At 44.1% G+C, this 14306-nt stretch overlaps 1 protein-coding gene across 1 annotated transcript in view; it reads left to right on the forward strand.

Annotated features, from left to right (window-relative positions):
- The first annotated feature begins 9321 nt into the window (after positions 1-9321).
- Positions 9322-14306, forward strand: part of LOC126204024 (somatomedin-B and thrombospondin type-1 domain-containing protein-like) — a 388740-nt gene continuing 383755 nt past the window's right edge. The window contains exon 1 of the mRNA XM_049938451.1: positions 9322-9385. Coding sequence (XP_049794408.1) covers positions 9322-9385 — 64 coding nt within the window. The remainder of the gene's footprint in view (positions 9386-14306) is intronic.

Raw genomic sequence — 14306 nt, forward strand, 5'->3', positions numbered from 1 at the left:
GCTCACGCAGATACAGCGCAGAGCGGAACGGTGCTTAACTGCACGACTTTAACCCAGAATGCCACCATCCGCGAATAGCACCTCTTTCCTGCGCACACGTTTGCTTGTAATAATGGCCCGTTACAGCTCTAAATGGATTTTCTCTCTTTACTCCCTTTTCCCAAGGGCGCCATTGTACTAAGAGAGCAAAAAGAGGTGCGGGAACGCAGGCGTGTGAAATTGTCCATTAGTCCGCGTGCTGGAGGACTCGCCGTTCTGTCTCTGTGGCTTCCACTGCGCTGTCGTCTTTCACATCTGGAGTCTCTCTTGATGAAGCTATTCACTCTCCTCTTGTCCCTCTTTTCACTTTGTGTAAAGACAGTCTGCGGTCGCGTCAGCTCTTACAAGGCAAATAACCCAGCTCGAAATTCATAAACCGAATAGAGATGATGTACGTATGCAGACTGAAGCGACGATTGAAACTGTCTACCAAGGCGGAGATCTGGTAGAAATTTTCATTCGTCGCTTCAGTCTGCATATTTACATCATAGATGTTTGAGACTTGGAAAGGTCTCTGGCCGGATATACACTACTGGCCATTAAAATTGTCACACCAAGAAGAAATGTAGATGATAAACGGGTATTCATTGAACAAATATATCATACTAGAACTGACATGTGATTACATTTTCACGCAATTTGGGTGCATAGATCCTGAGAAATCAGTACCCAGAACAACCACCTCTAGCCGTAATAACGGCCTTGATACGCCTGGGCATTGAGTCAAACAGAGCTTGGATGGCGTGTACAGGTACAGCTGCCCATGCAGCTTCAACACGATACCACAGTTCATCAAGAGTAGTGACTGGCGTATTGTGACGAGCCAGTTGCTTGGCCACCATTGACCAGACGTCTTCAACTGATGAGAGATCTGGAGAATGTGCTGGCCAGGGCAGCAGTCGAACATGCGGTCGTGGATTATGGTCTCCGAGCTGATAGTTCGTGAAACTGTTCGTGCAGATGGTTGTTTTCTTGCAAACGTCCCCATCTGTTGACTCAGGGATGGAGACGTGGCTGCACGATCCGTTAGAGCCATGCGGATAATATTCCTGTCATCTCGACTGCTGGTGATACGAGGCCGTTGGGATCCAGCACGGCGTTCCGTATTACCCTCCTGAGCCCACCGATTCCATATTCTGCTAACAGTCATTGGATCTCGACCAACGCGAGCAGCAATGTCGCGATACGATAAACCGCAATCGCTACAGGCTACAATCCGACCTTTATGAAAGTCGGAAACGTGATGGTACGCATTTCTCCTCCTTACACGAGGCATCAGAAGAAAGTTTCACCAGGCAACGCCGGTCAACTGCTGTTTCTGTATGAGAAATCGGTTGGAAACTTTCCTCGTGTCAGCACGTTGTAGGTGTCGCCACCGGCGCCAACCTTGTGTGAATGCTCTGAAAAGCTAATCATTTGCGTATGACAGCATCTTTTTTTCTGTCGGTTAAATTTCGCGCCTGTAGCACGTCATTTTCGTGGTGTAGCAGTTTTAATGGCCAGTAGTGTACTTTCATTTAATCGAATAGAAATTATTCGACAACAAGTCGATGGTTCTACTACACATCGGTGAAACTCTGCGTTTGAGTACCATCGCTCTTGGAAGGTTAACGAACCGAAGGACCACAGGAATACAAGCTTGTGAATAAAACAATACCGTGTAGCGGATAATTACGCCCGGCAGATTTACAAGAGTCGTAAATTAGGTATTACTTGACAAAAGCTACACAGTTTGAAACAATGTGTGCTAACAAGTGCTGTAAATAGAGAGTCATATATCCAAAAAAATCTGTGGCTGCCGTGTTGTACGTTGTTCCCTTATTCGACATTGAAGTGCAAATGTGGAGTTTCAGTGGGGAGATTAAAGCACAGCGGAACGGAACTACTCGTGGCAAATAATTCGATAAAGTGGTCGCTGCGCCATTTGATACTGGTCTAAGGCAGTGCAGATACACCGGAAGTGATGTAGCACGATCATATGTTTCACTTGTCAGGCGTGCGCACTCTTTTAATCACTTCAGTGTGATAAATAAGGTAATAATGTTGGGGAAGTTAATAACTTCCATTTTAGCATATGCCAGCATTTCCTTTCTTCTGTATACAATTCGTGTAATACGTTTAAAAAGAATGAACCTGACAAGAGCCAATCTCTGTTTATAGAGGGCACTGAATGACTCACTCATTGACTCATTATCAGCCAACCCAAACCACAAAGAACAGAACTGCAGAGGGTGTTGAAACACCCAGTCCCCGAGCGGAGTAAATCTCCGACCCAGCCAGCAATCGAACCCGGACCGTTCGGTATGGCATTCCGTCGCGCTGACCACTCAGCTACCAGGGACGGACGGTGAAGTAGGAGATAAAAGATATTTTGGAAAATGTCGCTTTTAAGGAAATTTTGAAGCTAGACCAACGAAAAGTGGTATTTGGTCTCCCAGGGAGAAACAAAGAAGTATGTGTTTCAGCACTTTTTGAAATTTTGCTCCTATGGGTATGAAATATTGGGTGAAATGTTTTACGAAAAAATTTCATTGCTTAAGTATTTTTAAAGCAAAATAATTGGAAATTGGCATTTGGTGTCGTGGGTAGAAATGTAAAAATACGTGTTTCAAACTTCAGTCCATAAGGGGTGAAATAGGGTCCGACTGATTCAGTGACTCGTCATCACCATGCCCAAACCGCCAAGGATAGAAACCTAACGTTTCGAGAGACATCATTTAAGAAAGGATTGTTCAAGATTCCACTCCTTAAGGGGTGAGCTAGGGGATGGAAGGTTTTGAAAATATGTCGCTATTAAGACAACTTTGAAGCTAGAACCACGGAAACTGGTATTTGGTTTCTCAGTCATAAATAAATAATACGTATTTTAGCGCTTTTTGGAAATTTAACCACTAAGGATGTAAAATTATGGGTGAAATGTTTTTGAAAATAAATCGCTGTTAAAGGACTACTAAAGCACTTTTAAAGATGTATCTATCAAAACTGCTATTTGGCTTCTCTGTTAGATATTAAAAAATACGTGTCTCAATGCTTTTGGAAATTCAACACCCTAATGGAGTGAAATAGGGATGAAAAACTGTATGAATTATTTCAGTAACAAAACATTTACAAAGCGACATACATGAAAATTTGTATTTGGCTTCTCTGTTAGAACTAACAAAAAACACGTGTTTCACTGCTTTTTGAAATTCAATCCTTAAGGGGATGAAACAGCTAGTCTTCGTGTAAATTGATAATACGTAAAGGGGCGAACGCATGAAATCAGTAGCAGGGAAGGCGAATTAAATACTCTGAAGTGACATGGAATATAGAGTCACCTGCTACGCTCGTAATAAATTGGTAATGGCCATACGGTACGTAACACAGTTTCTTTGAGAAACTCAAATCATCATTGGAAAAAAAATGTGACGTTGTTCTTTCGACATGCTCTTGACTGTACCAAAGAATCTTTGTGTGAGATAGACTGTGCAAAAACTTTGGTATCTCCGTCATACACTGCCAGAAAAAAAATGCAACGCCTTCAAGGACACGGTCATTTTATTGACAGGGGATGTGGCAGAAACAGTCGCATCACTACACAGTACACCGCCATCTGGTGGCAACGCACAGTTTATTCTCGCAAGCGAACCACCATAAAGGTGCCGAACGACATCCTGCGATACACTGTCCTAAGTATCTTGCACCCTTTGGTGCAATTCGGAAATGGTTCTTGCAGGCTCTGGAGAACGAATAAGTTCCCACTTCATCATTTGTTATACGCGTTCAGGTTCTGAGAAGTATGATGATCTTGCTGACCAGGCCAATTGCATACCATGAAAAACAAGTTGCGTCGTAGCAGCCTTATGTGGACGTGCATTGTCCTGCTGAAAATGGCACGTCACCTCTCTGTCAAGAAAATGGCATTAGCACGACGAGAACAGTCAGTGCATTGTAGCGGGCACTGGTTACCCTATCGTGCATGTTAATGCAAATGTAACCGCAAGTTTTAGCTGTTGGCTCCCCACACATGCTATAGATGTGCACGTCCGTCACTCGCAAACAGACGGAACTTACTCTCATCGCTGAAGACAACAGAGTGCCATTGCACTGTCCTGTGAATTGTTTCACGAGACCAGATTAGCCACGCTTGGCAGTGTCGCGGTATAAGTGGTAGTAGAGAGAGGCACACATGATCTTAACCCTGCTGCAAGCAGATGGTTTCCAATTATCCCTTACGACACAGCACGTGCCACATATGACCGGATTTCACCCCTGGATGATGTTAGGTCGTCCACCGCAGCGCGTAAAGTACGTCGATCTCGGCGTGCGCCTGTACCACGCGATCGTCCAGAACCTCTTCTACAGGTGTGGGAATGTTCTACAGACCACTGCTGAAAGCAGCTGCGCATCGTGGGTACAATGTGTAGCAGTCCATTGATACGTCCATCCAGTACCCCCGCAAGCCAAAAAACGACACCGTTCACATGACTGAAGCTGTTCAACAGAAGTATATACTCACCGGTGAGGCGTGGTTATACCGAAGAATTTTTTTTTTTTTTGTGGTAAGGTCTTATGGGACCAAACTGCTGAGATCATCGGTCCCTAAGCCTACACACTACTTAATCTAACTCTAACTTACGCTATGGCCAACACAAACATCCGTGCACGAGGGAGGACTCGAACCTCCGACGGGGCGAGCCGCAGTGACCGTGACAAGACGCCTTAGACCTGGCGGCTACCGTAAAATATTGCAAACATTATTCCCCCCTGAAATCAGTGCAGTTATTGCCTGGAGTGTCAAAACAGAGGGTCCACAGATAGGCCTCCTGACAGCCATCTGATCGCCGATGACACTACAGCCACTCAGTATGTACATATTACACTCCAGTGTCACTGAACACAGTCCTTAAGGACCTTGCACTTTTTTCCGCTAGAGTATATCCTGTGTGGGATCCGTGCGTACAAGACAGAGATTGGTAAGCATAGGAAAGACTGCAATCATATTTCGCACATTGATTGTGCGAATGCAACAGAAATGGTAACAACTCGCATTCGGGAGGACGACGGTTCAATCCCGTCTCCAGCCATCCTGATTTAAGCTTTCCGTGATTTCCCTAAATCATTTCAGGCAAATGCCGGGATGGTTCCTTTGAAAGGGCACGGCCGATATCCTTCCCCATCCTTCCCCAACCCGAGCTTGCGCTCCGTCTCTAATGAGCTCGTTGTCGACGGGACGTTAAAACAACACTGACCTAAGAAATGATAACAAAAGGTACTGTGTGTTAATTACTGGATGCAGTGGCTTAATGAATATACACGAAGTTGTGTAAATTCTGCCTAATTACTAGTGATTAGGTACGTCCCATACTTTCCAATCAACGTTCAGTACAGTAGCAGACAACAATAATAGCAATTCGCGACAGACGGTGCACAGTCTGATGACACTTAGTAACACAAAATCTTCGGAAAATTTCTGATGTGGAACGTGAAAAATCCCAGCGTTCCACATTATAGTATCGCTAATTATCTCACAGATTCGTAATACACAGCTTTCCAAAAGCCAAAAATTGTGAGGAGCACTTCTGACTCCAGCCTTTCTTATTCGTGAACATACCGTTAGAATCCAGAACCCAGTATAGTTTGCAGTTTGATAATGCGAGAAAAACAAAATTCTCTGTCATCATTGAATTGGGCCGGGCTGTGCTCTGAGTAGCTACTCAGCTGATCTATCCCAATTTGACCGGTCCCCGATACTGTAGTAATTTTACTGGTCCCCGATACCTCCAAGAGATCCTTCGAACGATTGTAAGGCCCTACAGACTTGAAGCCGGTGACAACTCCATCCTAGTCGACGACAATGCAAGACCGCACCGAACACTCGGCATCTTCAAAGATCCAACATCAATCGAATGCATTGGCTACCACGGTCCCAAGACATGAATGCAAGTGAGCTTGCATGGGACCTGGTGAAGGTGGCCATTGCACGGCGTCCGAATCCACCTGACAGTGTTGAGGAGTGGGGCTTCATACCCCAAGATAAACTTGATGGTCTCATCCAGAGCAGGCCTCGCAGAGGGGAAGAACTGATAATCATCATCATGAGATAAAGATTTTCACTGATTTTTCTTTTCAAGACGTACACGTAGCAGATAGAGTGCTTTGTTTTGTAATGATTTTTTGTAACTACCCAAAATCTTTGATCTTCTCAGAAGAAATTAAGTTTTTCTCGTTAATAAGGTATTGTACAAACCTCAGTGGGTGTACTGTATGAAGTCATGGTAGTAAATTTTATGATATTCCAAAATTTGTTGAAGTGTGTTTATCGTTACACAGGAAAACTTCTGTTGAGGTATGTATATCGTTAAATAGCTAAAACGATTACACAAATGCAGTTGCATTTGCCTATCCAGCATCTTCCAGCGGTAACAAAACTTTCAATTTCAGTATTTCATATAAGTAATGGCCGAATTTAAGAATTTAAAATGCAATCATAATCTGCTCGTCAAGAGGTACACTACTGGCCATTAAAATTGCTACACCACGAAGATGACGTGCTACAGACGCGAAATTTAACCGACAGGAACAAGATGCTGTGATATGCAAATGATTAGCTTTTCAAAGCATTCACACAAGGCGACACCTACAACGTGCTGACATGAGGAAAGTTTCCAACCGATTTCTCATACACAAACAGCAGTTGACCGACGTTGCCTGGTGAAACGTTGTTGTGATGTTTCGTGTAAGGAGAAGAAATGCGTACCATCACGTTCCCGACTTTGGTAAAGGTCGGATTGTAGCCTATCGCGATTGCTGTTTATCGTACCTACAGTCTGGAACCGCGCGACCGCTACGGTCGCGGGTTCGAATCCTGCCTCGCGCATGGATGTGTGTGATGTCCTTAGGTTAGTTAGGTTTAAGCAGCTGTAAGTTCTAGGGGACTGATGACCTCAGAAGTTAAGTCCCATATTGCTCAGAGCCATTTGAACCATTTTATCGTATCGCGAAATTGCTGTTCGCGTTGGTCGACATCCAATGACTGTTAGCAGAATATGGCAGCGGTGGTTTCGGGAGGGTAATACGGAACGCCGTGCTGGATCCCAACGGCCTCGTATCACTAGCCGTCGAGATGACAGACATCCGCATTGCTGTAACGGATCGTGCAGCCACGTCTCGATCCCTGAGTCAACAGATGGGGACGTTTGCAAGACAACAACCATCTGCACGATCAGTTCGACGACGTTTGCAGCAGCATGGACTAGGAGCTCGGAGACCATGACTGCGGTTACCCTTGACGCTGCATCACAGACAGGAGCGCCTGCGATGGTGTACTCAACGACGAACCTGGGTGTACGAATGGCAAAACGTCATTTTGTCGAATGAATCCAGGTTCTCTTTACAGCATCATGATGGTCGCATCCGTATTTGGCGACATCGCGGTGAACGCACATTGGAAGCGTGTATTCGTCATCGCCATACTGGCGTACCACTCGGCGTGATGGTATGGGGTGCCATTGGTTACACGTCTCGGTCACCTCTTGTTCGCATTGAAGACACTTTGAACAGTGGAGGTTACATTTCAGGTGTGTTACGACCCGTAGCTCTACCCTTCATTCGATCCCTGCGAAACCCTACATTTCAGCAGGATAATGCACGACCGCATGTTGCAGGTCCTGTACGGGCCTTTCCGGATCCAGAAGATGTTCGACTGCTGCCCTGGCCAGCACATTCTCCAGATCTCTCACCAATTGAAAACGTCTGATCAATGTTGGCCGAGAAACTGGCTTGTCACAATATGTCAGTCACTGCTCTTGATGAACTGTGGTATCGTGTTGAAGCTGCATTGGCAGCTGTACCTGTATACGCCACCCAAGCTCTGTTTGAATCAATGCCCAGGCGTATCAAGACCGTTATTACGGCCAGAGGTGGTTGTTCTGGGTACTGATTTGTCAGGATTTATGCACCCAATTTGCGTGAGAATGTAATCACATGTCAGTTCTGGTACAACATATTTGTCCAATGAATACCCGTTTATCATCTGCATTTCTTCTTGCTGTAGCAATTTTAATGGCCAGTAGTGTATAATCTTACGTTAAGGATTTAACAAAAAGTGAAGTATTTAAGTTCGAAATTGTATACAGGTTGGTCGAAAATAGTCTGAAAAGCTTGTAAGGGCGTCGCAGGGTAGGTCGTTCCGAGAAATATCTGTTAAGAGAAAAATTCGATACGTTGCAGTATTTCCAAGTTATCAATACAGAAGGTAGCCAACCGAGCCGTTGCGGACGCAAGTTCATCAGACCCATCGGAGACGTTGTCGCCAACGTGTTCTTCGTTTGGTTTCCTGAAACCGAAATAGAGAGTGTTTGGAAATGGGACGATAGTGAGGATCGAACCAAGACCAAAGTCTGAGCGGTTTCGTGCGCTGTCATCTACGCTGTAACAACAACTAACACTAACTGTATCTGGCGGACCGCTTGAATCTGCGCTGGCTGTGGCCTGGTAGGTTAACTTCAGTGCTAGTTAACTCGGAAATGGCGCAACGTATCTAATTTTTTTTCTTAACAATTATTACGTAGCAGAACTTACCCTGTAACACCCTTACAAGCTTTTCAGACTTCTTCTGACCACCTTGTACACGTCTTGGGGAAGTGTAGCTCAAGGAACGCAAAGCACTCAGACCTAATTCATCCAGTATATGAGACCGAGAGCACTTACGACTGCCAACAAAATAAAATATTTTTAAAATTTCTTCTCGTTGACCCTCCTCACAAAGTAATGAAAGGGAAAAAAATTACAGCGCGTGCAACACTTTCACTGTTCATGAAAACTTCAGTATTGTGCATGACTTCTTTATTACCAACTCCATTCGCAACACATTTTTCAGTTTGTATCCACAAATACCACTGAATGTAGCTGCCAAATGCAAAATCATATCATTGCACGACACATGGGAGTTCGATTCTTTATAGAATCTGGAGGATGAGGGGTGGGGGAGATTATTGGTGTACATAGTTTCCAAACAAGACGGAAATGTTCCACCAAGAGCCTACATTGGCTTGTGTCGCAAACTGTTACGAAACAATGGAAATGTGAGCGAAGGCCTCTCTGTGAGTGTCATGCGAAATCTGTCGCCAGGATTTTAGCTCTCAGAGAAGAGTATACTGGAACCAGTACAGTCACGTGTAGGTGGAGCGTTCGGAAGAGCGGAGTGGCAATAGCGGCGCCGGCTGTGTGGCGGGTCGGCCGCCCGCGCGTGTGCAGGGGCGGTGGTTATTGAATCAGGCGGTAATTAGATTGCGGGCCGCCATGGCAGCTGCAATCAGCGAGCCGCCACTAATGACAGCCGAGAGGAGCGATAGCCGGCTTTGCCGTGCGCGGTAATCAAACGCGGCCTCTCAGGACGGCCGCTCCGGCGCGGCGAGCCGAGTTCCAGGCTCGTTCCGGCGGTCTGCAAGTCCAGTGGGCCGCGCCACGCCTCACCGACTCCAGTGCTCCACCGCTGGGCGACCGTCACTCGTGCGAGCAAGTTAAATGACCTCCGAGATCCCCAATGGCAACTGCTGGTCAACGCCACATTCACCATCTCTCAGCACCGGCCATTTGGCATCCCCTGCTGGTTAAAGACCTTCTGTACACCGCCCCATGCTGTAATTAGCTGTATTCATCTATCAGACGAAACTACGCCGATGAGCAGAAACGATGACCACCTGCTTAACAGCTTGTTCTTCCCTCTTTGGGACGAAATATGTCACTGATGTTGAGTATCAGGGATCCGACATTTTGTTGGTACGTTCGTGGAGGAATGTGGCATCAGATGTCTACTCACAGGTCATGTAATTGGCGTAAACAACGAGCTGCAGATTTGTGTGCGAGGTGATGGCGTCCGCTAACGAAACCAGGTGGGCCGCATAGGATTTACATCAGGCGAATTTGGTCGCCGAGACTTGAAAGTGAGTTCACTATACTGTTCTTCAAACCACTGTAGCACGGTTCTGGCTCTGACACTCGGACAGTCATACTGCTGAAAGATGACATCGCCATCGGAGAAGACATCAAGCATGAAAGGACGCAGGTGATTCGCAGCTGTCAGCGTGTCTTCAATTACTACCACAGATCCCATGCAAGCACAAGAGAGTCTCCCATGGCATAATATGATTCCCACCAGCCTGCGTCTGTGGCGTGCAGCCCAGTTCCAACCGTCGTTCATCTCGATGACGGGGTTTTTAGAGACGATCGTCGTCCAAGTGTAGCTGAACCGTGCTTCAATCGAAGAGCCGGCACGTTTCCATTGATCTACGGGCGAATCCCGATGGTCCCGTGCCTGCAATCGTAATTGATGATGTCGCTGGGTCAACATGTCAACACATGAGAATGATCTGCTGCGGAGATCCGTGTTTAACAATGAATGATGAATTGTGTGGTCCAAAACACCTGTGCGTGCACCAGTATTGTGCTCTTTCGGTAGAGATGTCACCACCTATCCTGCTTAACAGAGCAGACAAGTCTCCGAACTCCACCTTCTATAAAGAGTCGTGGGCTTCCGACCATTTAGCGCCTAGTGGTAGTTTCACTGTTCTTTTGCCGCTTTCCGCAGCTGCTTACGACAGTAGCACGTGAACATTCGAAGGCCTTCGTCGTTGTTTACTTACTCGTTCGTAAGCTTTGCGTAATAATAACCTTCTCATAGTCAGAGTGGCTTATCCCAATGTATTTGCCCCTTTGCAGCCCATATTTTGTCAAGCATGATCCGTATCTGCTCCGTTTACATACTTTTACTACCGCGTAACGTGACCGCAATTCCACCAGCCGGCATCCAACGTCGCGGCGGGCAGTGGTCATAATGTTTTGGCTTTGGTCATGGTTCCAGAGACCTTCTCAGGTCTCAAACATCTATGATGCATATAGCATTAGCAGTCTGAAGTGACGAATGGAAATTTGTACCAGTGATGGTATTCTAACCGAGATTTCCTGCTTGCTAGGCAAATTCGAGAACCACTCCGCCATCCTTGCACAGTGGCTTTGCACATTTGCACAGATCACCCTCAGACGCCTCCCCCCTCAGTCGAAATTCCTATTCACACCTCGGCCACCCCGGTGTTCTACTAATATACAACAGCACTGCAGTGGCCCTCCAACTGTATTGGAATAGCTTCAACCAGCGTATATCCTTGTATATTCATTTGTCCAACAATGCATAATTTCTAACCTTACCTACACTCAGCTGCTGATAAACGCCTGCGACAGGTGGGACGGGATGGTGGGAAACACCCGTACCCCTCTCTCTCTTCCAGCCTGCGCTAGCCAGTGTTCTTCAGTACTGACCGTTCAGAAAATATTGTCCTGTTTAAAGCGAAATGTTTTCCCTCAAGTTGTAGTCTCTGCTGTGAGCGTAACTTGATGGGGCTCAGCAGTGGAGAGTACAACACTATGCGATCCGGTGTAAGCCTTATAGCGCTTTAACTCAGCAAATTGCTAATTACAGTAACTGAAATTACCGGTGATTTCAAAACTATGTTAAACGCAGATGTGAGTAATTCTCATCAATCATTTGTTATGTAAATTAATTAGGTTTCCTACCACATAAATGTATATATTGTTCCGAATAGGGGCTTCTACTTTGCAATGGAATGCCAACATGGTGAGTGCTCAGTTCAGTTACGAAGAAGAAATCGGTCATATTTCTTTAAATAAAATCGTATTGGTTGTAAACTGCTTTATCTATTTATAGGCAATGACGTGTTTTGTACCTGTGAGGCATCTTCAGATAAACGTAAGAAGTAATGTGGTGAACCAGCATTCATCCTTTAATCCCAGCATATGGAATGAGGAAAAAAATTATAAGGAAACATCGTCTTACTGTTATTAGGCAAATAAAAACATAAGAGACACAACATGCAGCTAGTCACGTTCAGCGTTCCTTATGCATTTCTCGAAATAAGACAGTCTTGTTTGCGAATTGTTTTATCTATTTATTGGCAATACTTTTATTTGCCTAATGACGATAGGAGGATGTTTCCTTAAGATTTTTATCCTAAAACCAAACGCTGGTAATAAAGGACGGACGTTGGCTCACCATATTACTTCTTACTTTAGTCTGAAGATGCCACACAAGGGCGAAACGATTCATTGCCAGTAAATAGATAAAACAATTTGGAACCAATACTGTCTGATAGCATGAAATTCATAACTGGTTGCTGTACCAGGTGCCCAACATGGAGTGGAACCAATTTCGGCCGTATTTATTATTTTTTAGGGTCATCTGACATGAAATAATCGAGATCAATATGATTGCTTACCTGAAGCTCAGTGAAAGACAAATTACCTGTGAAAGAATCTAAAAATTTGGTGTGCTCGAAAGTATAACAAATGATTGCATTGGCGAAACACACTTGGAACACTGCTCTGCTGACAGGTGCCAGATGCCTCCAATAAAACAGAAGATTACTATGGAACCGCGTCTAGCTTTCGAAAATCTGTGCAGGTCGCAAACGCAATTTAAACCGGTTCAAAGATCCAAAATGAATAAAAACACTGAAAAAGCAGTACAAATTGAAAGACAGCTGTTTTATTTGCTATAACAATTTTCATGCAGTTTTTGCCATAAATAAGAAGTTGTGAATTTAATAAATGTATTTAATCTCTGTAGTATCGATAGAACCATATTCTTCGTAAGTCTGTTCTTGAGACTACAGATGTTGGTCAGGAAGATTACTTCTTTTGAAGAGGGTAGCGGTGTGGTGTTGAACAGTCTGGCAGTGTACTTGGTTTGAAAAGGGCGGAAGCTGGCCTGCCGTGTAGTGGAGGAGATTTTGTGCTAATATGTTTTGAGGAATAGAAGAATGTCAAAAACGTAATTTTTAAGGTATTTCAGTTCTTTTACTTTTGTAACTGTATAGCTTCTTATTGGTAGAAGATTGCGTATGACTGAAGTTTGCAATAGAAATTTTATAATGCAGTATATGATTTTGTTTTATAGTTGGAACAAGTGTCAAGGAAAGTAATTGCACGCAGGAAAGTTACTAAGAAATATTTTGCAAACTTGTCTAGGTGTGTGAACTTTATGGAAAAACGTATTGCCGTCATGGCTTAATGAAGCATAATTATACTTGTAGTCTTTGTTCTCATTTATCAGTCGTTAAATTTAGTTCCTCATTTTTTATTCTTTACTTTCATGACGGAGTTTGCATAATCTCATTGCACATCGTGAGCTGTGTGCTGAGAAGCATTTTGTAAAAATTGGTACGATACCGTCTTGCACTGCACATCGCAAATACAGTAAATGAAATTTGATTTTTGACAGTCTCATCATTATTTTAATTCTAGCTTGTTGCAGAACAGACGAGCTTTCCGTGCGCACAAGTAGGTCAATAAAATTATGTACCATCGAAAGTCATGTGCATTGTAAGGCGTAGTGATTGTCAGAGAGTGTTTGTGTAAATAACAGTATCAGTTTAGGATTTCAGCAAAGTGCTATATCGTGAGTTTTCTTTCAATTTGATCAGAAAGTCAGAAACGTCCATTTTTCACGTTCATTTGATGCATCATTACAATAACAGTTATAATAGAGTGATCGTTTGCAAGACTAAAGATTAGGTATAGTCAGGGCAAACTTTTTAATCTGAATCATTTTGTTTTGCAGTCAGATAGCATATGTAAATTTCATTGAAATCGGATTGCTTCCTCGCAGGCGAATTGTTTGACGTTCTGGTCAGTCTGGATTTCGTATCGTGTAGCGTGAGCTTCACATGATTCCGTTCAAGATTAAATTTTGATACAGTTCCGTTGCCCTTCTCTCAGATTTACGTATTTCGATTTCAAAATAAGTTCTACTCATTTCTCAGATTTTGATGGAAGGAGAGGTGCTTGTTTAGGGGGTCGGAGAGTGGAGTGTATAAGATTTGCAGATGACATGGTTGTGATGGCAGAGAGTGCAAGAGAGATGGAATAAATGTTAGATGATCTAAATACAAAATTAGAAGAATATGGAATGAAGATTAACAAGAAGAAAATGGAAAGCGTGGTAATTGAGGGAAAGGGGAGAAAATGCCGTATGAAAATAGAGGGAGAGGAAATAGAGCAAGTGAATAACTTCAATTACTTGGGACGTGTAATAATGCATGATATGTATTGCTCAACAGAAGTTAGGAAAGGAATTGCAATGGCAAAAGAAGGATTCAAGAGGAAACAGAAATTACTTTTTTGACCCACTAAACAAATACACTCCTGGAAATGGAAAAAAGAACACATTGACACCGGTGTGTCAGACCCACCATACTTGCTCCGGACACTGC

The sequence above is a fragment of the Schistocerca nitens genome, chromosome 9 (assembly GCF_023898315.1).
Source record: "Schistocerca nitens isolate TAMUIC-IGC-003100 chromosome 9, iqSchNite1.1, whole genome shotgun sequence".
Taxonomy (NCBI): Eukaryota; Metazoa; Arthropoda; class Insecta; order Orthoptera; family Acrididae; genus Schistocerca; species Schistocerca nitens.